We start from the raw sequence: 24,447 nt of genomic DNA, 5'->3' as shown, positions 1-24,447 counted from the left end.
CTCTTTGAGTTTCCAGTGGCTGGCAACACTCCTTGACTTGTGATCCCATCACTCCAATCTCTGCCTCCATGGTCACATTACCTTCTCTTTTCTGTATGTCAAATCTCCCTCTGTCTTCCTATTCAAAGGATACATGAAATTGTATGTAGGGTCCACCCTGATTATCTAGAATAATCTTTTCATCTCACAATCTTTAATCACAGCTACAAAGTCCTTGTTTGCCATATAAGGTAACATTCACACAATCCAGGGATTAGGGCATAGATGTCTTTCTGGGGCACCATGATTCAGCCTACCACAGGTATCTGTCAGCAAGAGTTCTATTAGTATACAGGAGATCTCCTCATGGACCCCAACACTTCTTTCTTCAAGTTTTTGCCATTTCGTGGCATGATGTAGAAAGAGGAGCTTAAAATTTTTCAAGCTGCCAACTCTAAAATCTTGGTGCCATATCTATCAGACCAGTAGGGATGAACACGAGATCTAAAACCAGGAGGATCAAGCATGAGGAGAAAAACACCGAAAGTTCATATTTTGACTATTTAACATAGTGAGATCTGTAGTGATAGCCTAGGGAAGAAAGCACCCTAAGAGTAATTCGGTGAAATGATTCATTGCAGATATATACTGTGCCATTAACACACACACAAGAATGCAAAAGAGTTAGAAGACACCTCTGAGTCAAAGTGTTTACAATCTAAGGATTGCCCTTGCAATAAACAGTTAAATGGAGAAAAAAAATGGGACAAAGTAGATTTTTGATAATGCCCTACTTTGGAACAGATTATGAGAATCCAGGCTAAGACCAACACAAAAGAAGCAGGTCGGTCTTCTACTGTAGTTACATAATTCCTATGGGGAGTGAGGAATTGGGGCCATCTCTCTGCAGGTGAAAATATAATTTTATTCACTATGCAAAGTAAATGCATATGTTCTAGAGACAATGTCAGTATTTAATAACTTCAAAACTTAGAGTGCTATTTGGGCAGGATAAAAATACAGGTGTCCGTAGGCAAATATGAATTTGCTTTGAGAGTAGATTTTATCTCTTGATATACTAATGCCACCTATTGCATCATGTTGGAAAAAAAGATGAACAGCTTCATTTTCTTCTTTGGATGATAAAAGTAAACATCTTTCTCTTCTGTAAGGTGGAAAATTTAGGTCTCATGCCAGAAAGGGCTACTAGGAAGTTTAATTGTTTTGAAGACTGCACTATGCAAAGAAAAAATAATATAAAATACACAAACCCTTATTAGGTTTCAATTAAACATATGTAGAGCTTCTACTGCATGTAAGGCCTCCATGGGGTAAAGATACAAAAAATTAATGGTACCTGTATCTAAGGAGGTAGCTTCTGGTCTCCTAAGAATGATAATTAGAATATGTCAGAAAAGGGGAGCCTGGGTGGCTCAGTTGGTTAAGTGTCCAACTTAAACTTGGGTCATGATCTCACAGTTCGTGAGCTCGAGCCCTGCATCAGGATCACTGCTGTCAGCCTGTCAGCACAGAGCCGGCTTCGGATCCTCTGTCCCTCTCTCTGTGCCCTTCCCCCAGCTTGCTTTCTTCCCAAAAATAAATAAATATTTTTCAAAAAAGAACATGTCAGAAAAGGATACACATCACAGATGCATACAGAGCTCTGTGGAGGTCCCGGACTGAGGATAGTGCCAAAGGCTTTGGTGGGAGGTAGTGTGTGAAGTGTACCTTGCAGGATGTAGGGTTTTGACTTTGGAGAAGCAATGAGATGATGGACCAGGTGGGAGCCCCAGCATGAATAAAAACACAGGTAGGACAGCTTGGAACACATTTGAAGAGAGGTAAATAATCCATTCTTACTGGGATCTGGGGTACATGTAGCTTTAGGACATTTGAAATGCCTTCCTATGAGAAAAAGTATAGCACAAAGTTAAAGCAACTGAGGTTCCATTTAAATCAACCTAGCAAGCTTAATGGAGTACTGCTAGGAAGAGGAAAAAAGGAAATCAGGGAAAAGTTGAAAGTATTGAAGCAAGATGCCCTTACCCCCAAATATAAATGCCCGTAACTGTATATTATCCTGAAAACCCCACTGAAAAGAATGGTGAGAGAGGAGGACTTTCAGTTATGTATTGGCCTGTGTGAACCATAATATTTCTGGTAGATGGTAGGTATCATAGATAAGGAATGCACTAAGCAGGCAGCTTTGGCTTTCCTGACAAATATAAATTTAACAGACATGATGGCAGAAATAGATCTAGCCAAAAACTAAAATGGAAGTGAATCTCAGAAAAATTATTTTATTAAAAGTTAACCAAAAGATGACTGAGGGGCCCCGGAGTGGCTCAGTTGGTCAAGCCTCTGACTCTATTTCCCCTCAGGTCATGATCTCACAGTCCTGAGATGGAGCCCTGAGTCAGGCTCTGCTGAGCACGGAGCCTGCTTGGGATTCATTCTCTCTCCCTCTCTCAAAATAAATAAATTAACTTAAAAAAAAAAAGATGAACTAATGTTTTGTCGCTTCTTCCTCCATTTTCCCACTCTCTTTTCTTCTTCTTCCTCCATAAAACAATTCAAAAGTCATTACATGGGCCAAGCAGGGTGGATGTCTTTGGTAGGGGTGTGGAGTCATGGTAGTCAAGAGGTGTAAGGAGGGCATCTGGGTAAGAGGGCAGCCTGGTATAAGTGTCAGAACCCAGGAGGGGTGAGAAGGGCATCTGTGAAGGGAGTGACCTAGCTGGGATGAGGAGGGCATTCCCATAAGGAGGGGGGACATCAGAGTATGTCATGAGCAGAGTAGGAATGGAGTCCCTGCAGAGGGGCAGCCTGGTGCCAGATGTTGGAGTTCAATGGCAGTAAGATAGTACAAGGGAAGGGGAGTGGAAGAGAGGAGGCCTAGTGTGTGCAGAGATCCAGCTGGGTGAAAGGGCATTCATGAAGGAAGGCCACCTGGCACAGGTGTCAGAGTCAGATCAGGGTGAGGAAGACGACCTCATCCTGATGGTCGTCTTGGGGCATTGGAGCCCAAGCAAGATGTGGTGGGTATCTGGGTGGAGCAGTAGCCCGGTGCAGGGTGAAGAGCATGTCCACACTAGGGAAAGGAGCAATCACAGGAGGTTGCTTATGTGCAGAGGGATTAATTAAATAAGTAATCATATTCAGGATAATGAGAGTGAGGTTTCTTACTGGTAGAGACAGTAGTTAAATATATGAAGTGTGAAACACTAGAATGAATTAGTTGGTGTTAAATTGGAACTGGAGGTATCATTGTGAACTCATGATTTTGAATATGTATAGGTATATACATACAGATGCAAATGTGTTTATAGAAATGTGTATATGTTTATATACATGTGTATTTATGTACATCCATTCATGTATTTCAGATAGACCCTAGTTCTGTCCATTGAAAGGGCTTGAGAACAGTGATACCTCAATAGCAATGAGCACACCTAATGTTGAGATCTTAGTTTCTAAATGCCCTTAGTTTCACCAAAGGGAACCAGAGCTCCATGAAGAAATGGCTGATTCTAGGACTGGGGCAGAGAAAGTACAAAATAAGCTTGGACTATCTTGTGCAGCAAGCAAGGAAGTGCAAAAAGAATAATGGAGGTATGTCAAAAGGATAAAGAAGCAAACCAGAAAGGGCTCCCGCTGGCCAAATATGTAACAGTCTCAGTGTCAAAATAATAACCATAATGGATTATAAGTCATTGAATAAAATAAGGATTCCATAACCAATATGGGTATATATAAAAGAATATATAGGAAATTTAATGAAGAATGGGATGTTTTTATAGCCTTAAAATACTTCCCTGCAAAATAGTAAATTATAATGTGGAAAAGGGTGGCTTTACAGTGGATAAGCCTGGCAGACATCACCTTAATCAAGTCCACATCATCAGTGATGGGACAAAGTAGAGTCATGTGCCAACCTACAGGATGCAATGACGAGAACATGGCATCACTCCTCTACTAGTTCTGCCAATGATGCTTAACCTGAATGTAATCTTGAAAAACAGTTGACAAACTCAAATTGAGGGATATTCTTAAAAAAAAAAAAAAAAAAGGCCTGTAATCTTACAGAGTGTCAAGGTCATGAAAGTAAAGACGAGGAAGCTATTCAAGATTGAAGAAGATTAAAGAGACAACTAAATACAATGCATAATTTCTGGACAAGATCCTTTTCCTCTAAGAAGGATATTATTGGGACCACTGACGACATTTGAACGGATGTTCATATATCAATGTTAAATTCCTGATTTTGATAGTTCTACTGGGCGATCTAGATGAAAGTTCTCATTAGTAAGAAACACATTTGAGATGACAAGGCATTTTCACAGTTTAGGCTTTGCAGGAAGAAGACTCTGAGTCAGACTTTAGTGTCCAGGATGTTTATTAGGGAGTGCCTTTGGTATTGATACCTGTGGAAGGGTGTCAGGCTTAGAAACAGGCTTAGACAGAAGGAAAAAGCAAGCTGCATATAAGGAAGGCCCAGCAGCCTTAATTAACCCCATGAGGAGCTCTGGAGCTGAAATGACCCTTCATTACTGTCCCAAACCAGGCTGAAAGGGCTGGGCTTTAAACCCAGACCTGGATCAAGAATTGGCTATGGCCTAGCCCCAAAGGGCCTGAGCTTTGATAAAGCAACTGTCTGCAGCAGCAGGAGCTGGGAACTGAAGGCTGCCTGCTGACAGTCCTCCAGGGAGCCGGGACAAGAAGTCTTGCAAAGAGAAATCTCAGGGGCTCATCTCCATGTTCATTCCCTGTGCTGCTCTTGGATCCACCTCATTTTTGTTGAAGAGTAGCTTCTCCAGGTTTCTGATGAGCCTCTCCTCTTGGGGAGACTTAGAAGAGGAAGGTTTGTAGGACAAGCTATAGCCCTGCTGTAGCTGGTCTCAGGGCTCTCATTGAAACTTACAGCCTCCCTCCTTGACCATCCTTTCTAAATCCCTCTCACTCTCAGCTAGCACTTCTCTTAGTCTTAGTGGCTTACCTGGGGGCATGATCTAGATTCTCATCCCAGAGAGGTCTGAGTTCCTAACTGCCATGTCCTTGCTGCATTATTCATTTACCATTGTAACTGTGCAAGGGACTAACAGGAAGCATTCAGATACATGGTCTCAATGCTAAAATAATTTTTCCTACCCTTACTGTATAACAGCAACCTTACCTAACTCCTTCTGATGGTCAGGGTTAATACCCCTGCCAAGATTGTTCCTCTACTTACAGCCCAATTATTCCTGAATAGTAGGAACCCAAAGTACCCAGGCAGCAGTTTTAGCTAGTAAATCAAAGTGACTCTTGCTGTACCATTTGGTAGAAATATTCTCCTTTTAGGAACCAGGTCCTCTGAACCTGCAGAATACAGACTAGCAGGAACAGGAAGCATAAATTCCCCACGGGGCCATTGGGAGTGATGATAAGCAAGACCACTCCTAATTCCATATTTTGTCTCATAGACCCATGTATTTTTCCTGCTGGGGTTACAGCACCACATAAAGATCTTTTATTCAATAGGTTTAATGTATCCTGGAAGATGGCACTCATAGCATTTCAACCAAGCTAATACTTCAGCTGTGCCTTCAGCAAGGCTTTCCGATGCTCTACAAGGCTGGAAGCTTTGGAGTGCTAAAATAAGTGATAACAACCAGTAGATAACATTGTCATGAGTTCACTCTCACACCTTTTGTGCTGTAGGTTGGGTTCCTAGATCTGATACAATGTTATGGGAGGTCCTCTGCTGGTGCATCAAACATTGTGTAAGCCCAGGGCGAAGCCTGAAGATAAGACATTTAAACCCTTACCCAGAATATGTCTTCATCCTAGCAGGATGAACTACTGGCCCTTTCAAGGTGGAAAGGTCCCAAAGTAGTCAACTTGCCACCAATTGCTTAGTTGGTCTCCTTGAAGATTGGTGCTCTATCAGGAAGTCAGCATTGATCTCTTGTTGTCAAGTTGGACATTTAGCAGTGGCAATAGCTAGATGAGCCCTGAGAAGTGGGAACCCATGCTATCGGGCCAAGAATAGCCTCAGTCTCTGCCACCATGGCTACTTCATTCACGTATCCATTGTGCCAGCAATAGTGTGGTCAGTAACAGAGGCAAAATCAACTGGCTGAGTCCTTCTATACATGAGGGATTTATATCTGCCCATCTGCCACTTAGCGTTCTTTTCTATATGCCATGTCTTTTTTATTCCTTCATATATTATTGCCTTCTATTGTGCTAAAAAGATGTTTTCCAATGTACCATTTTAATTCTCTCATCGTTTCCTATTTAGTACATATGTATATTTTGAGTTGTTTTCTTGGTGGTTCCTTGGGGTATTACAATTAACATCTTTATATGAATTTAATTTCAACAGTATATAAGAACTTTGCTCCCAAATATTCCATTCCCTTCACCCTCTGTTTTCTTTTGCTTATACAGAAGGAGTAGTACCCTTATTGGCTGCCCATCTATTTTCTAGCAAGTGACACCATGTTTTATTAACTATCTCCATAACTCTCTGTAGGTCAGGTGCTCATGGTTGCCACTTTGATCTTGCCACTCATTATCCTAATTGCATCCACATGATTTCTGACAGTCGCGTGATGCCACCTGGCTCAATCATTTCTGGGTTATATGATCTCCCTTGCTAATGAGGAGATCAGTTTTGTAACAGCTTCCCCTACCATAAGTCCAGCCTTCAAAAGCAAGCCACCACTAGACTTCACAGTGATTCTAGTGCTGTTTATGAACACATTCTTCTTTGCTTTGGTAGACACTGTATTCTCCAGGTCCTCCTGTGGAACAGTCATCTGGTGGGTTTTCTGATCTTACATAATGTGGCCACACCAGCACTCCTACTTCCCTGAACCCTTTTTAAAAAATTGAGGTAACACAAACTATACATAAAATTCCCCATTTTGAAGTGGTTTTTAGTATGTTCACAAGGCTGTACAGCCATTACAACAATCAATTTTAGAATATTTTTTTCACACCAAAACGTAACCCTGTGCCAGTCAGCAATCACTCCTTATTCTCTCCTACCAACAGCTCCTGGCAACCACTAATTTACTTTATCACTGTGGATTTGCCTCTTCTGAACATGCCATATGAATGGAATCATACAATATGTGGCCTTTTATGTCTGCCTTCTTCCACTTAGCATAATGTTTTCAAAGTTTATCCATGTTGTAACATGTATCAGAGTCCCACTTCTTCTTATAACTGACTAGTATTCCATAGTACAGATATAGCATATTTTATTTATCTGTTCATCAGTTGATGGAGATTGAGTTGTTTTCACTTTTTGGCTATTGTAAATAATGCTGCTATAGATATTTGGATACAAATTTTGTGCAGACATATGTTTCAATTCTCTCCGGTATATACCTAGGTATGGAATTCCTGGGTCAAATGGTAACCTTATGTTTAACTATTTCAGCAGCTATCACACTGTTTTCTCAATTTGCTGCATCATTTTACATTTCTACCAGCAACATATGAGGGCTCCGATTTCCCTACATCCTCACCAACATTTGTTATTTTCCCTTTTTTTTTTTATTACAGTCTTTCTATTGGTGCTAAATGGTATCTCAGAATGTGAGCAGGGGAGGGGCAGAGAGAGAGAGAGGGAGACACAGAATCTGAAGCAGGCTCCAGGCTCTCAGCTGTCAGCAAAGAGCCCAACATGGGGTTCCAACCCACAAATCATGAGATCATGACCTGAGCTGAAGTCGGATGCTTAACTGACTGAGCCCACCCAGGCCCCCCTTAAAAGTCTTTGCTCATTTTAAAATTGGGTTATTTCTCTTATTATTGAATAAAGAGATAGATACATACATATAGATACAGATATCTAGATATTAGAGTCTCATCAGATATATTATTTGCAAATAATTTCTCCTATTCTGTGGGCTGTCCTTTCACTTTCCTGCTGGTATTCTTTGAACCACAAAAGCTTTCAATTTTGACGAAGCCCAAATTACCAAATTACCTTTGGTTGGCTATGTTTTTGATGTCATGTCTAAGAAACTGTTGCCTAATCCAAGGTCACAAAAATTTACTTAATTTTTTTCTAAGAGCTTTATACATTTAGATCTATAGTTCATTTTGAGTTAATTTTTGTGCACTGTGTGAGATAACGGTCCCACCTCATTCTTTTGCATAGGGATGTCTAGTTGCTCTAGAACCATTTGTTTAAAAAACTATTCTTTCCTCAATAATTGTTTTGGAACTCTTGCTGAATATCCATTGCACATAAACATGTAGGCTTGTTTGTGGACTCTGAGTTCTATTCTCTTATGCTATGTTTATCATTATGCCAGTACCATGCTGTTTTGGTTACAATAGTTTTGTAGTAAGTTTTGAAATTAGGAGTTGAGTACTCTACTTTGATCTTTTCAAAGACTGTTTTAGCTATTCAGGGTCCCTAGCATTTCTATATGAATTTTAAGATCTGTTACTTTAAAAAAAAAAAAAAGAAAGAAAAAAAAATCCAGGCAGAATTTTGATAGGGATTGCATTGAATCTATAAATCAATTTGGAGGTTATTAGCATTGAAACAACAGTAAGTCTTCCAATAAAAGAACATGGAATATCTTTCCATTTATTTAGGTCTTCTTTAATTTATTTCAACAAGGTTTTGTACTCTCCAGTGTATAGGTCTTATTAAATTTATCCCCCCCTTTTTACTTCAGTGTACAAGTCTTGTTAAATTCACTCCTAGATGTTTTATTATTTTTTAATTTCTCTTAGCATTTTAATTCTTTCCTCTCCCACCTGCCAAGACATTTATGGTATTTTGATCTCACTCAGCATGGGCCATCACTTTTACCATGCTTCACAGAAGCCATTTTACTGGCAAGTAAGATTTACATCAGAGTGTAAATCTTTGACTTTGGGAGAGCACACACAAATTGTTATCTAATCTCATGCTCTATCCCCTTTGATCAAGTATCCTCAGAATCTAGTCCCATGTGGATTCCCGCCACCTCCTGCAGCCCATGCTGGTTAGATCTTTTTGCTCCTTTGGGGTCTAGTTTCTTTGCTTGCTTCTCAGGCCTAGCATGTCCCCAGCTGGGTTATGCTGCCACGTGACCCTAGTTATAGATTTAGTGGACAGGAGGGGAGGTGGGGGCAGATACTGAGGAGTCACATGTTGTCTTGCAGAGAGAGGCCTTGGCATTATTTTCTCAATAAAAGGGAATGTGCAGCTTTTAATAGGGAAGGGTAGCTCACTTCCTCAGGCTCTGAGGATCAAGAGAAATCTGGGAATTCAAGATTTTGGGGGGCATCAGCTTAGATGTCCCTATTCCATGTGCCAGGGTCTCACTCCTTCTCAACCACAGCAGCATCTCTAGCATAGGCGACCTAGTTTACTTGGTAGTTTAACCTTTGGCTCTTGGTTACATAACGGTTTAGCTCGCTCTGGTTCTCTCCAACGCAGGTTATGAAAGCCTCTTTACTTGCTATGAAAGAGACCTTCTAGTTCTCACACTTGGCTTTCAGCTGTCTGCTAGTCACTTTCTCAGCTTTTTCATTTCTTTACCTAGAGCTTCAGTAGAGCTACACAATAACCATTCAATCCCCTTGTAGTTACTATCTCCTCCACACAGTACAAAAGCTAATACATTCTCTTTCACTGGCATACCACCCCAATTCATTGCTGGTGAAAATCTTAATAACTGGGCTGCCACCTTGTGCCAGTCACTGTCTGACCTCCATCTATCACCAGTGACGAGGTCTTCCTACCAGGTGAGTGGTGAGCGATGCAGATCCAAAACTCCATTTTATTGTCTGCTTTCTCAGACCTCTCCTGGCTGAGTAGTAGTTTGGGTGTTTTAGGAACACACTCTGAGGCAGACTTTAGTCTTCAGGATAATTATTAGGGAGAGCTCTTGGGATCAACATCTGTGGATAGGAGGGGAAGCAAACAGGAGTGGGGAAAGGTAGAAGTTGATCTGAGCTGCAGGCTGATAGCCTCAGCTAACCCCACTGGGAGCTCTCGAGCGGAAATGGCCATTGAAGTTGTCTTGCACAGGGCCAAAATAGCCAGGCCTTTCTATCCTTGCCATTATCAGTCATTGGATTTGGGCCACCTGGGAAAGGGGCATCTCCTTGGGCAAGATGGCTCTCTGCAGATGAGGCAAACCCTGAAGGAAATGCAAGTTGACAGCTGTGTGCCGACTACAGTCTCCAAGGCTGGGCAACAAGTCCTTCCTTGAAGGGCATCTGGTCAATGCATCTTGCTATCTGCCACAGGTATCATGTCAGGTTACTCTCCAATTGTTCAGGTTAAAACAAACAAAAAAAAAGAGTTCAGTGTGCTACGTGAACAACTTTTCTGTAAGTGCGAAATACCTTAAAAATAAAAATCTCTTTTTAAAATGAACATACTAATATCAATTAAATGTGACTAAAGAAACACCTAAACAAGAACCTTCTGCTGCTGATACAAAGAAAGAGGAATGACCAATTATACCTAAAAAAAAAATAATAATAAAGTTAAAAAATAAAAATTAAAAAAAAACAAGAAAGGGGAATGATGTTAGAAGACAAAAATTCATTTGAATGAGTAAAACACTGATCACCAGAAGAGCTGGTAGGAAATAAGGCTGAAAGGCAAGTTGAGGCTTCATCCTTGCTGACACGACATACCTCAGACTAGGGCAAGAACAGAAAATGCTTGCTTCATTACAGCTAGCCTGGCCTTTAATTTCACCTCACCTCTTCTGAGTAGATAAAGTCTTTTCCAGATTACCTTTAATAGTTACTGTTTCCCATTTTCCTCTTCCTTTGGTTCCCTCCCTCTCCAAGGCCATCATGGAACTTGGAATGTGGAGACGTGAGTCTTTGCTCAGCTTCCCCAAACTGGAATGAAAATTATTTTTAGGATGAATCTCTGAGTCACAGAAGGAGGAGGGAAAGAACCATTTTAATCTCTTCCTTTTCCTTCCTTCATAACCTGCTGTACAGCTAAATCATTTAAAAATTTTGTGTTTTTCCTCTCTTCCCCGAGAATCACTTGCCTTTTATTTTTCCTCTGGAAACAGTATCTATAAATCTCCATCAGAAGCTTCTAAAAATGGAAGAAATGTTTCTTTGCTGAATGGACCACAGGCTAAATTAAAGGAGATTTGCTTTAAGCTGCTTTCATGTAAGTAAATCTATTTATTATAATACTGATCGTTGGGATCTGAGAGGTTGTATACAGTTACTCCTCATGTTCTCTTCACTGACCGCTTTGCTGCACCCCCTCTAGGCTTTCCTTTCTGTCTCTCCTAGCCTGAGGGTAGCAGAAGACTGCTTTCTGGGGGGAGATGCGGGTAGGGATTGTGCTCTGGCCTTCCACCTTTGCAGCAGCATGCTCAAGCGTGTCTCCTGCTTCACTATTTGACCACATCTCTTTGAGACAGAAATAAGCACGGAGTGGACATTGCACTTTTTAAAAAATGTCTACCAATTTACACAATAAACATTGGAAAAGAAATCCTACCCAAGTTACCAAGAAAGTGGGGGAAAAGTTCTATCTTGGATAAAATAGGCACTAGAAGAACCTCTGTGGGATGGATTGAATGAAAGGAGAGAGAGCTGGCTTACCTTCAGGAAACCATGTTTTAACCAGGTGAGCTACTGAATGATGATGTTAATGACACCCCTTATTTATGCAGTTGTTTAGCATTTTCAGAGTGCTTTCACAGACACAGTCTCAGGTAATCCTTGGAACAATCCTGGGAGGGAGGTGAGGCACGTGTTATTTACAGCATTAAAAAAATAAGATTAGGGGCACCTGGGTGGTTCAGTCAGCTAAGCGTCTGACTCTTAATCTCAGCTCAGGCCTTGATCTCAGCGTCATGAGTTCAAACCCCATGTAGGGTGTAAAGCCTACTTTAAAAAATAATAAGATTAAATGATTTGCCTGTAGTCTAACAACTAATAAGTGGCAGAATTGGGACCAGTCCCTAGGTCTCCTATCTACTGTCAGTGCAGGATACCAGATGGATTCTTCTGATTTCAGAGTGGAACCCCCATGAATTACTGCTGGAAGACTTCTCTTATTTAAGACTTTTAGGGACTGCTTGGAAGCAGACTCATATAAAAAAAAGTCACTGGGCTGAGATGTCCTGAAGCTCTCTGGGGTAGTAAACACCAAGCAGATGGATCTAAACTGAAGAAAAGATAAATTGCACAAAGCTATGTGAGTGGACATAAGTGTGACAAATGAGTTTCATCCTGTACTAATTTTGAATAATGTATTTAGGATTGTTAATCTGAAGCATACTTAAAAGAAGATGAGCTTGGAGCTATGCTTTATTTCAAGAAAGGAGCCACAAGAAAGGAGCTATGCTTTATTTTCAAGAAAGGCCAGGGGCACCTGGCTGGCCCAGTTGGTAAAGCCTGAGACTCTTGATCTCAGGGTCAGGAGTTCAAGCCCATGTTGGGCATGGAGCCTACTGAAAAAAAGAAAGAAAGAAAGAGAACCATGAGTTATTGTTGACTGTTTCCTAAAGTCATATAGAATGATGCTAGCTCTTGTTGCTAAGAATGTGGAAAATAAAACTGGAAACATTGTTTTATCCTACATTTGACATAATGATAATGAATACCTGGAATCATGCACCTAATTCTGCCCCAAACCCTTAAAAAAAGAGCCTAGTAGATATATAAGGTTGTAATAAAGGGGAACTAAAATAATCAGATTCCCTGAGAAGAAAGTTGCTTTAAAAATTTTATTAAATAAGTGGATATTTGGAGGAAATCCTTACCTTTCTGAATTTTATGTCATAGAGAGCAATTACAATATTAAAAAATACTTCATTTTCTTTTTTTTAAACATCTGTGTTGTTTATAATTTTTTTTTGACATTTATTTATTTATTTTGAGAGAGAGGGAGAGGGAGGCAGGGGAGGGGCAGAGAGAGAGGGAGTGACAGAGAATCCCAAGCAGGCTCCATACTGTGAGTGCAGAGTCCAACACAGGGCTCCAACCCATGAACCATGAGATCATGACCTGAGTTGAAATCAAGAGTCGGAAGCTTAACCGACTGAGCCACCCAGGTACCCCAATTTTTTTTTAAAGTAGGCTCCATGGCCAATGTGGGACTTGAACTTATGACCCTGACATTAAGAGTCACATGCTCTAGGGGCGCCTGGGTGGCGCAGTCGGTTAGGTGTCCGACTTCAGCCAGGTCCCGATCTGGCGGTCCGGGAGTTCGAGCCCCGCGTCGGGCTCTGGGCTGATGGCTCAGAGCCTGGAGCCTGTTTCCGATTCTGTGTCTCCCTCTCTCTCTGCCCCTCCCCCGTTCATGCTCTGTCTCTCTCTGTCCCAAAAATAAATAAAACGTTGAAAAAAAAAATTAAAAAAAAAAAAAGAGTCACATGCTCTACCGACTGAGCCAGCCAGGCACCCTACTTCAGTTTCAACATTTATTGAGAGAACATTAAATTCAGGGCCTCTGCTCAACACTAGAGTTCACAATGAATAGAACAGAGGTTCACAACCATCATTAGAGAATACCAGACTAGACAGATCTTTAGTCCAACTGAGCACAGTTTTTCTCGAGTTCTTAGTAGATTGGCATCTGGTTTGCAGTACACAGTCTCTTGGGTTTGGTAGGCGTGTGTTGGTTGCCAGAGACCAATCATCCCTGGTGAACCTACAATCAACTTCTTCAAGCTACACATCTGAAGGACTGGACTCCTCATCCCACCAAGAGGATAAAGTGAAGTTCTTACTTTTAATATAAACCTCCTCTTTAATGCTTACCTAGGTTTTGACAGACACCATCCTTGTCTGTGGTTAGCATTTCTGAGCGAGGAAGGTACAGACAGCTCCTGTATGACCAAGATGTGTTCCCCAAAGTTGATTTCTAACTTGGTTGTTTGAAACTGAAAATGCACTTTCCTCAGAGAAACAATGTGACAAACCTGGGTTAGGTTCTCAGGCCCACTCATAGGAGCCCACTTAGCACATATGCCACTCTGTGAGAAGAATGGACACCATGGCATTGTTTCCATGGGGAAAATGGGCCCCAGCAGCTGAACAAGGTCTTCCTTCCTCCCCCACTTCCTACCTCCATGAGTAATGAAGCCAGTGTATTTACTACAGGAAGTGCAGCTCCTAGTGTGGGTGGCTGGGCTCTGTGGCAGACTGGAATGTCTTATCCACCTGGCACAGATAGTCTCTCACCTCTCCTGCCCTAAGCCCACCAGTGAGGGGAGTGGCATTAGGTAGGGAGTCTTTCCCCAACCCACCTTTTTCAGGGTAGGGCTGCCAGCATTCTTTTGTATCAAAGCCAGATATATAATTTCTGGGGCCCCTTGTTCAAAAAGAAAAAAAACAAATGCAGCTAAAGGTACTAAAACATAAAGGTTTTTTCCTTCCTTCTGGTCTCTCTCGACTTGTCCTGGTGTTTTAAATTTAGATAGACAGTTTATTATAACTGTTTAATATCGTGCTAAGTAAGGAAATATTTTGTTATTAGCATGGATTTCATAATTAATTTTTATATTGCCACAAACAATGCCAGTTTAAAATATAAGAGCATTTAACTCCTATGTGAAGTCACCAAAATGACACAATTTGTTTCGTAGCTCGTACATGCATATATATTTTGTTCTTGCCAAAGCAGTGGAACACCGCAGAAAACTAACTTAACCATTATTATTTCACTTCTTGATACACATTCTGCCAGGACTGTCTACCTTTGCCTTCATGAGGAGGAAGAAAGGACTGAAAGGAAAAGGAAATGTTTTCAGCATAAGTGGTTGGCTAATACAGGGAAGAAACACAAGAGAGGGTACAATAGGGTTCCTTGGTCTTTTGTGTTTCTTAGAATGCCATTGCCTTCTTTCTGGTTTCAAAGCAAGTTCTGGTTTCAATGGAAAGCATGGCCTTTTGGAGCTATCAGCCCCCTCCACTTACTCAGCTGTGGGCATAACACCCCCTGTACTCACTGGCTTTGTTTCACTGAACTCCAGCACAGTGTGGGTCCATGAGTATTCTGTGCTTGTGGGGCATGGAGAATGCTCTCTGTGAATGGGGCAGCAAGGGACAGTGGACGTGCATATTGCTTCTCTTACTCACATGCATGCTCCATTGTCCCATCAATTGCACTATAAAACAGAAGTTCAAAGATAAGATTATTAGCTGGAGCGCCTGGGTGGCCCAGTCAGTTAAGCATCTGACTCTTGATTTTGGCTCAGGTCACAATCTCACAATTTGATTTGTGAGATAAAACCCTGAGACCTGCTCTATACTGCCAGCAAGGAGCCTGCCTGGGATTCTCTCTCTCACTCTCTCTCCCTGCCCCTCTCCAGCTCACACACACACATGTGTGTACTCTCTCTCCCTCTCTCAAAAAATAAAAAACTAAGAAAAGGAGGATAAAATTATTAGGAATTTCAAGATGGCAACAGTAGAGTATTAAAACAAGCATGGTCTTTCTGAATGTGGGGTCCTGTATAACACCCTGAGTATGGGAGGCGTGGGGGTGAGGTTGGGGGAGGTGGGGAGAGGCCTCTGGCAGCCTAACACGGGCATTCACAAAGATAGAGCCACCCAGGGTGGGCAGATGGATCTTAGGCCTCCTGAGGGCCTCGCTATTTTTGTTTCAGGACACCATACCTAGGGTATTGTTAGAGATGGTGATGGCTTCAGTCAAGACCCCGGAGGTGGGTCTGGATCTATAGGGATGATAACATTTTCAGGGGAGGGTGTCTGAGTAGTGGCAACTGCCGGCTGGCAAAATATTTGTCAAACAGAAGGTGGGAGATGGGATTGTGGAAGGCAGACCTACTAAATCATACTACATACTAGTTGATAACTTGAGTACTCAGAATGCTGAATGTAAACAAATCTTCCACACAAGTTTACTTAGAGTTACAGATAGTAATTACCTTCTTTCCCAAGTGACAGATAGCTTGTCTATTTTGGAATGCAAAAGGGAAGGGAATGACCTTGTACAGTGAAAGCTGCTTTGTCCCCACAGTTGAAAATATTTATCAGTCCCTGTGGATGGGCAGAAGGAAATCATGTCTATTCTTTCTATTTACAGTGGTTATGTGGCAGAAGCTCAGATTATTCTCAAAATTACTCCAATAGGTATTTCCCAGTACACTTAAATGTTTAGTTACATAACCCTTATTGAAGAAGTGTACAAATTTTTGTTTCAGAAAGTAATTTTATTGCACAGAAAGCCTGGCTTTATCTAAAAAAATTTACGTAGCTTACTTACTGCAGCTTTTCTACAAAATCCCATTTATCATAGCCTAAGAGAATGATATAATGTTTATAAAGTGTTTACCCGAAACAGGCTACTTGGTAGGAATTTGACAAATGATGCTATTACCATTCTCCCAAGGGGTAAGCCCTTTGTTGTCCCATCAAGTTAAATGTAGGATCTTTGATTTTCATTTATAGGTGTCTCCCACCTCATAAAAGCATTCAACTGATCTGCCTCTTAATGAACTTTACATACAGTTTTAATGGATTTTGACTGAAGACAGTTTCTTCATAATTTTTAACTATAGTCAATTCTCGTTACTCGCAGATTCTGTTTGCAAACTTGACTACTTGCTTCAATTTATTTGTCCCAAAGACTGTACACTGTAAACCAGATGCCAATCCACTAAGAACACAAGAAAAGCAAAATCAATACTCAGCATTTTCAGTCATTTGTGGTTATGCAAAGAGTGGTGAAAAATTTGTTGCCCTACGTCTACGTTTCCATAGAGGTTGAACAAGGCAGTAGTCTACCTTCTTGTATCAACTCTCATACTATAAGCAAGTGTCTTTTCTGTGGTCTATTTAGTGCCATATTTTTTTGCTTTGTTGTTGTTGTTGGTGGTGGTGATTTAGCTGTTTAAAATGGTCCTTAATAATAATACTGATGTGCTGGCTAGTGTCCCTAAGTATAAGAAAGGTGTAATATGCCTTTCAGAGATTATATGTTAGATAATCTTCATTTAGCATGAGTTATAGTGCTTTTGGCCATGAGTTTAATGTTAAAGAATCAACAATATATATTAAATTAGGTGTCTTTAAATAGAAACACACAGAAAACAAAATTATACAATGACTGATTGGCAAAAATGTTGAGACCAGAGTTTTGCAGGATCCTAATCCTGTTATTTCCCCTAGAAGCAATGGCTCAGCAGTCACTAATTCAGTGTTCTTGGTGACTTTATAGAACAAAGCTACCATGAACAAAGAATCAACTGTACTTGGCAATGCATTTCTTCAGTGGAAAGTTATTTACAAATCAAATTACAATGTGTTCTTTTAGAAACCATGTCTAAGAGAGCAATCATTTTAAATTAAGAGTATAAACATAGATACATAGAAGCTTCAAGTTAGAGAAGACCTTGGATGTTACACCTCTCTGCAGGCCCCTCCTTCCTCATTTCCTTTTATAGCACCCTGACAGGTGGCCATTGTTTTCTGATTGAATGCTTCCAGCAATGTAGCACCGCACTTCCACCAGGAAGTCCTGTCCACTATGGTTCAGTTCCAATATCCAAAACTGTCCTTTCTTATACTGAGCCAAAATTTTCCTCTTGGAAATAGCCCTCCTGATGGTTTAGATCTGAACTCCAAAGCAACATGAAACACATCTACTCTTTCCTCTGCATAACAACCCTTTAGCAGATCTCTTTTCTGCAGGTTAAATAGACCCAATTCCCTCATCTGTTTTTCAGAGTATAAGATTTCCACACTTTTCTTGGATGTCTCTTCTGAAAGAATCCTAATTTGTTATGTATGGTAGTTCTTTTTATGTGATATCTATATTTGAACACAAAAAGTTCAGAAATTCTGAGCTCAACAGCATAGGTCTGATACCCCTGTGATTTGAATGCTGGCTGTATCACTTTAACACAATTTACATTATGTCATTATTATTTTTTTATGATTGCTCATACCGCATGAGTATCTGTAACTTACCCCTATATTATCAAGTCAAGCTGAATCTCCCAAGTCTTGGTCCTTTCCAAATGACTTTTCTGAACAAAGAAGCTATACTTTATATTTACTACAGTTAAATGTCATCTCTTTCTGTAAAAACCATGATTTTGAATAATTATTCTGTCGTCTATCATATTCTGATCTGAGTTCTTAAATTTGCTAAGTATCTTAATTCAAAACATTGACAAAAACATTACTCAGGACTGGGCAAAAGGGGAAGAAAAATGTGTATTGCTGTTTTTGAGAACGCAAGGCTTCAAGATTTGTGTCACTCCATTAATCAGCATTCTTCCAATCAACGTTTCTCTGCAATAATATAAACCCATATCCTCTCATCCCAACCTAAAGGTATCTTGACTTTTTGAAATGACCAACACATTTGTTCAATAATGTAATAATCCTATCAAGAAAGGAAGTGGTATTTCTTTGTAATGATTTACTTGAAAAGACTCCATGACTCCTACTAATAGTTACATTTTCCCTAACACACTGTGTTCTGTGATTTATATTAGGAAATTTCCAGGGTTTGGCATCAAGCTTAGTGGTCTGTATTTTTAAAATCTGTTTTGCCCTCCGTCTTAGAAATCATGATACTGGCAGTTTATCTTAATAGGAAGATAGTAATTGAGTTGGAAAAAGGTAAAACAAGTAGTCTAATGAGGGAATTTAAATCCAAACAGGTGAAGTGAGGGCAACTGGGTGACTAGAAACTTACCCTTCACTCATTTAAGCATTCACCAACTCCCGCTGATTCTGCCCCAAGACTATCGCTTGTATCGTCATTCCCTTTCTGTGCCCACTAGAGACAAATTCTCTTTCTTTTTCTCTGTTTAAACCAGAGTTTGGATTGGGTTTTCCGTCACTGTGACAGAATTCTGACTTACCCAGTAAAGAGTGGCTCTTAGAGGGCATCAGAGTATTGTTACCAGATTAAGGATGCAGGGCAGAAAAAGCAATAGATTCTCCTACCTTCTCCCTGTCTCTAATTTCTTGTTCATCTAACCCACCTTTCCCATTTATGGCAGAATTACCTTTCTAAAGTACTAGTTGTATCATTTAAATGCCTCTCCTACTGCCTTTAACATAAATCCAAAAGTTTTGGCATCCAATCAAGGCCTTCTCAGTCTGGTGCTAACTTGTCTTCATTCCCCTAGGCCTGTCAGATTTTTTCTACTTCCAAAGTGTGCCTGGCACATTCATGCCTTTGTACATTTTGCTCTCTCATTCAGAAATGTTTTCCCTGATCCTTCCTGATGGAATCAAGCCCAGGCTCAGATATTCCCTCTTCCAGTTGAAGCTTTCCTGATGTCCTCATTAACTGTTCTTTCCAATAAGAGCAGGTAATTTGCATTTCTGTTCTGGAAGTAATCATCTCATGCTGCTTTATGGTGTACTTACTCGATCCTCTCCTGCATGACTCCACTACAACAGTGGCTTTCAGACTCTTTTGACAACAGCATAGTTCATAGCAATAATGAGAGATAAGTAGAAATACATTTTACACTGTTATCCAATTGGCTCATTTATATATACTTTATTTCATCAATTTTAAGAAATAAGTCTTCTAGGGGAGCCTGGGTGGCTCAGTCAGTTGAGTGTCTGACTTTGGCTCAGGTCATGATGTCACGGTTCATGGGTTCTAGCCCCATGTCGGCTCTGTGCTGACAGCTCAGAGCCTGGAGCCTGCTACAGATTCTGTGTCTCCCTCGCTCTCTGCCCCTCCCCGGCTCGTGTTTTGTCTCTCTCAAAAATAACAATTAAAAGAAAATAGGTCTTCTGTGTTAATATTTCTAAAACCAGGATGCAGCAATAGAGTATCATATTTTGATAAGAGTTTTCACTTATTTGTGTTGTTTTCACTTTCTTAATAGTACATAAAATAATGGCATGTCATGATTAATGACATTTCATATTTGTTGAAATATAGTAGATAACGGAAACATAAGTTTCACAAAACAGTATTTACCCTTTATTATGGGCAATGCTCTCTAGTTTTTTATTCTATTTCCACAAGAAAAAATGCAAGTCATAATCCACCAAAATCACTTCACTACTCACTACTGGATCATAGCCTTCAGTTTTAAAAACTACTGAGAACTGAAACTATTTACAGCCACACAATAGGATTGAGAACGAAGACCGATGACATTAACGTGACTTTACAACTCCACCATTCACAGAAACTTGACTTCAATTCCAAGAAATTCTTGCCCAAGAAGATGAAGTTGCAAATAACTTAACTGCAGTTTCAGGAACTTCCTCAAAGTCCATTTATCTGAACAACAGACTATTGACTGACCTAGCCTTCGTCAGGATAAACAGCCTGCTCCTCAACAGATTACTCTTGGATTTGTCAAACAATTGTTTACTCTTCTAGGCTCCCTTCAAAACTCTCCCCTCCCTGTAATCGTCCTGAATGATATTATAAATTCAGTCCAGTCTCAATCATGCTTTCATTGAAAAGACTTGTCTTAAACCAGATGCCCTGAATCTTAGAACTATTCTACACATGACGTCCCTTTTTGAGATGCTAAGACTGTCAACATAGTGGTATCACTTACTGTTGTAAGCAATAAACTTGGCTTTGATCAACAGGTTCTTTTGGTTGTCTTTGCTGGAAGTCAGGAGTTGACACTACATTACAAGCTCTCAAGGGAAAAGCAGTATTTATTTGTTTTCCTCCTATCTACTGCTGGTGATCAAACATTGATGGACAAGGAAGGAAGGGTGTCTCAGGGATCTGAGGGTATCCTATTGCGGGGGCAGGAGGGATGTGTAATGGTCACACCTAAGGAGCTCTTGTTGCAGAGAGACTGCATCCACAAAATCTTGCGGTTGGAAACAGGCTCCCCCTTTCTCTTGGTTTTATCTACTCAACCTCTTCACACCTGGTACTCAGATGATACTGTTTTAAATATAAAACATATAGAACACACCAGCTCTATCCCAACCACTTAACTTCAATCTACTATGTGATATTTAAAGTGGTTATTTGCCTCAAGCTTGAAGATGGGCATAATAATGGTTAAGGGGCTACCAAACGTTTGGTTCTCACCAGGAATTATTAAGTCATTGAAAAAATGTGCTGACCCGTGTCTCTAAATTGATAAATAACTACATAAATTTCCCATAAATGCTGGAAAGGCTCGCTCCTTGGACCAAATAAGTCGTGGTAAATAAAATTAAGTTTGCTTTCATCCAAGTAGTCCCAAGAAGGCACCAATCTACATTTCCCACTACATCTCACAGTACACCCCTTCCCAAATTCTGATTCAGGCCTAGTCCCAGCTCAGCAACAAGCCAGGTGCTCTCCTTCCTGTTTTAGCTCTCTCGCTGTTCCCAACGCAACAACACCCTCCCCCTCGTCTCCTCTGGTTATATCTCCTTCAGATCCAGCTGAGCCTTCTCTGGTTATATCTGCTCCTTCTGGTCCAGATGAAAGATCACCCGTGGCGACCTCACTTAGAAGCCCTCCTCCATACCCTCAGGCAGAATTAATGACCTTCTTAGCTTTTAGCCGCTAACAGCGTTGGCCTCGTACTCAGGCTACCTTCTAGCCAACCTGTCTTCAGGCCCAGGCTTTCTTGTTTCCCGGCCCATCCCTAAGCACACGGGCTTAGGCTCACTCCTCTGGGATGGCCCAGTGGCTTGCCCGTAGTAGGTGAGCAAATAAACATTAGCAAGGAGTTTGGTCACTTTGTGCTATAGTGATGTGGCAAGGGCAGAGCACAGAGGGCCCGTCTGCCCACCTCCCACCCAGCCCCCGGCCCAGCCCAGTCCACCTGAGGTGGCTGATGACACCGCGTGCCTCTCCCGCCGCCCCCGCAGCGCGCGGAACCCAGTCACCAGCGTTGGAAATTCCGGCGCGTGCAGGCGCTCGGGGCCGAGCGGGGGCGGGGGAACCCGTGGAGTGAGCCTGTGACGCGAGGGGGCGTGGCTCATGGATACCCCGCCCCCTCTCCCTCGCCCTCTCTCGCGGGTCGGGGTTACATGGCGGCGACTGCGGCAAAGCGAGAGCCTCGGAGACGCCGCTGCCGCCAGCACAGCCGGAGACCTGAGCCGACACTGGGGGCTGTCCGCGGGCCCCGCACTCCCTCGATGAGCCGGAGAAGTCCCGTGAGTGTGTGTGTGTACGTGTGCGGGGCGCGCCGGCGGGGCGGCTCTGGAGGGCGCCGCGGCGGGCCCGCCGGCGGCGGCGGAGCCGGCTCCTTCCTCCATTGTGTGTGACCCTCCGGCGGCCGCCGCTCAACAAAGGCGCTTTTGTTCCGTCTCCGGCCCTCCCGCCCGCCGGCCCGCCCGCTCGGGCCTGGCCGGCGCGTCCCCGCGCGAGCCGGCGGGCGGCGGGCCGGGGTCCCCGCGTGGGGCCGGCAGAGCGGCCGGCGCGCCCCTCCCACCCGGCACGCCCCTCGCCGGCTGCCGGGCCCGGCCGCGCCCGCCGGCCCCGGGGCCCCGCTGCTCCGCTGCGGCACCGCCACCCGCGCCGGGCTCCGCGGGTTCGAAGCCCGCCCCGGGCGGCGGGCGAGGGGCGGCGGCCGGGATGGGCGGCCCGGGGAGCGTGAGGTGGCGCGGAGTCTCGCCTTCTTGGCACGCTGCCTTCGAAATGCTCCCGCGTCTCCTCCCCCATCCCACTCCGGTGACTCGGCCTCAGCTGACTCCGGCCGGGCAAAGTCTCCAGTGGACTCGGCGAATTGCGTAGCGCGCACCACTCACCCGGCTGGTCTCAGAGCCCCGAAGTCTTCTGCCTAAGTTTTGAGTTGTAGCTGTAAATGAGGTACAGAAAACTTGTCCGAGTCGGAATTCCTAATTTCTTTTCTGCCCCCCCCCCCCCCCCCCCCGCCCTACTGCAGCCTTTCCTTAGCTGCGTTCGGGACTTGGAGCATTGGTCTGTGAAAGTACCCAAATGGAAACTTGTTTTGTCAGTTCACTAAAAAGGGCCTCTTCACTTGGCTGTGCGTTTTTATCTGATTTAGTGAGGTGCGTTGAAAAGTAAAGGTCTTCTAGCCTCCTTTGTTCCTTGGCTTAGCGAGACTCAACTGGTTCAGGTGTTAGGTGGGAGCTCTGTGAAGCAGGATCTTTTTGATTCCTTTCCTGTTTTATTTATCTTTTGCTTGCTCATTGGCAAAGATCCAATAAAGTGGTGGAATTAGAAGCTTTATTGCGTTTGCAATTCATGTTGTTTTCTTAAGTGCTAAAAATGCTCTTAAAAGTCAGTATTAACTTTTTTAACGATGCAAGATGATTTGTCAAGGGAAAAAAAATTAACGGGGGACAAAATGGAGCTCAGACAGCTTCAGAGTAATTTTCTGATTGCTTGTTTCTTCTAGCCTTGTTCTGTTTTAAAGTTCTGATTGGATATATTCTCTCTTAAGCGTTGGGAAACTGAGATGGAAAGAGTAATCTGACAGTAAGAATGTAGGGTCCAAACAGGGCCTGGCCCTGAAAAGGAACGGCTTCTAGAGTTTCTTCTTGGAAATGTCAGGTTTTAATGTGTGAAAAGTAATTTTGAACTGGGTGGAAGAATTTCTAACCTCTCTAACAAGTCGTTGTTCAAACACGTTTATGAAGGGTTTGCTTGCAGTGTGCCAAGGAGTGTAAAGTCCTTTCACATATATATGTTACATCACTTAGTAAGAATTGCCTGGTGAAACTTGTAAAATTGCTTATTGGTGTTCTAAATTCAGTAATTGTAGTCATCTAGGAAATATGCCAGATTTGAGCAGGACATGTTTTATTATTTAGATGTTACTGTTAAGCAAAAAAAAACAAACTCTGGGAAATAGGGAATTGTTTATAAAAACCTTTATATATGACCATATTTTGGAGTTCATTTACTTGCAAAAGAGGATTAAATGTAGTGTTTGGCTACTTTTTGTGATTAAGAAAGAATCTGAAGAAGATTGATTTTGAAGATGAGTTAATTTTGCGATAGAAACAGCACATGTTCTCATGACAAGTGTTAGTACTAAATGTGTTGCAGTGTTTTGCATAAGTTCATTTAAGCATCGTGAGAATTCATAACTGACAAAATAGTAAGGTTTGCTGACTCAGGGTACATTACTGAAGGGGATGGGGTCTGGTAGGAGGAAGCTTAGAAGTGTGGCAAGTTTTGAGTTGGATGATGACTCATACTGCCCACGGACTGCTACGTGGCCCTTTTTTTTTTTATACACTGTATTTTTTTAAATGATAGGGCTAAAATGTTTCTGTCCACATCATAATTCTCTCAAGAGGAGCCACAGTTTCTCTAAGAGTAATGGCTTCTTAAATTGCATTTTAAAAGAAGGTCATATAACCTACAGGTGGAATTTTGTAACATTTGTTGAGAGGTAAAATTAATTGCTGGTCAGTTGCTACGATTAAACGTTTGATACCAGCAGTTCTTCCCTTATTGAGAGATTTGTTAAGGATTATTTAAAAACAGAACTTTTGTGGTATGGGTAGAAATTAACCTTATGTTCTCATTGGTAATTTAAAAGTTATCTTTAATATCTAGAAATTAGTTTAAATAAATGTAAA

General features: G+C 41.9%; 2 protein-coding genes across 8 annotated transcripts in view; one reads left to right on the top strand and one right to left on the bottom strand.

The window, feature by feature from the left end:
* On the bottom strand, positions 1 to 22,735 carry LOC128315941 (translation initiation factor IF-2-like). 6 transcript variants are annotated; one of them, XM_053224009.1, is made up of 5 exons: positions 21,714 to 22,735; positions 14,925 to 15,083; positions 11,569 to 11,699; positions 10,730 to 10,839; positions 4,358 to 10,248 (listed from the first exon to the last, which is right to left on the bottom strand). In XM_053224009.1, the coding sequence occupies exons 1-2, from the start codon at positions 22,553 to 22,555 to the stop codon at positions 15,047 to 15,049; spliced, it is 879 nt and encodes a 292-aa protein (XP_053079984.1). In that variant the 5' UTR covers positions 22,556 to 22,735; the 3' UTR covers positions 4,358 to 10,248; positions 10,730 to 10,839; positions 11,569 to 11,699; positions 14,925 to 15,046. The 6 variants fall into 6 exon arrangements, with proteins under 6 accessions (XP_053079989.1, XP_053079984.1, XP_053079988.1 ...); XM_053224013.1 differs by lacking the exon at positions 14,925 to 15,083 and having other exon boundaries at positions 4,358 to 10,221; XM_053224014.1 differs by lacking the exons at positions 4,358 to 10,248; positions 10,730 to 10,839; positions 14,925 to 15,083 and adding an exon at positions 1 to 118.
* MAPK6 (mitogen-activated protein kinase 6) overlaps positions 21,909 to 24,447 on the top strand; it is a 36,385-nt gene continuing 33,846 nt past the window's right edge. The window contains exon 1 of one of the 2 annotated variants that reach the window (XM_053224006.1): positions 21,909 to 22,047. The gene's annotated coding sequence lies outside the window, so the exon portion shown is untranslated. Of the gene's footprint in view, positions 22,048 to 22,558; positions 22,703 to 24,447 lie in introns of those variants that run through there. The other variant, XM_015063482.3, reaches the window with a different exon arrangement.

Source organism: Acinonyx jubatus, chromosome B3 (genome assembly GCF_027475565.1).
Source record: "Acinonyx jubatus isolate Ajub_Pintada_27869175 chromosome B3, VMU_Ajub_asm_v1.0, whole genome shotgun sequence".
In the NCBI taxonomy this organism is placed as follows: domain Eukaryota; kingdom Metazoa; phylum Chordata; class Mammalia; order Carnivora; family Felidae; genus Acinonyx; species Acinonyx jubatus.
Note: the sequence above shows the minus strand (reverse complement) of the source record. Positions and strands in the feature narration are given on the sequence as shown.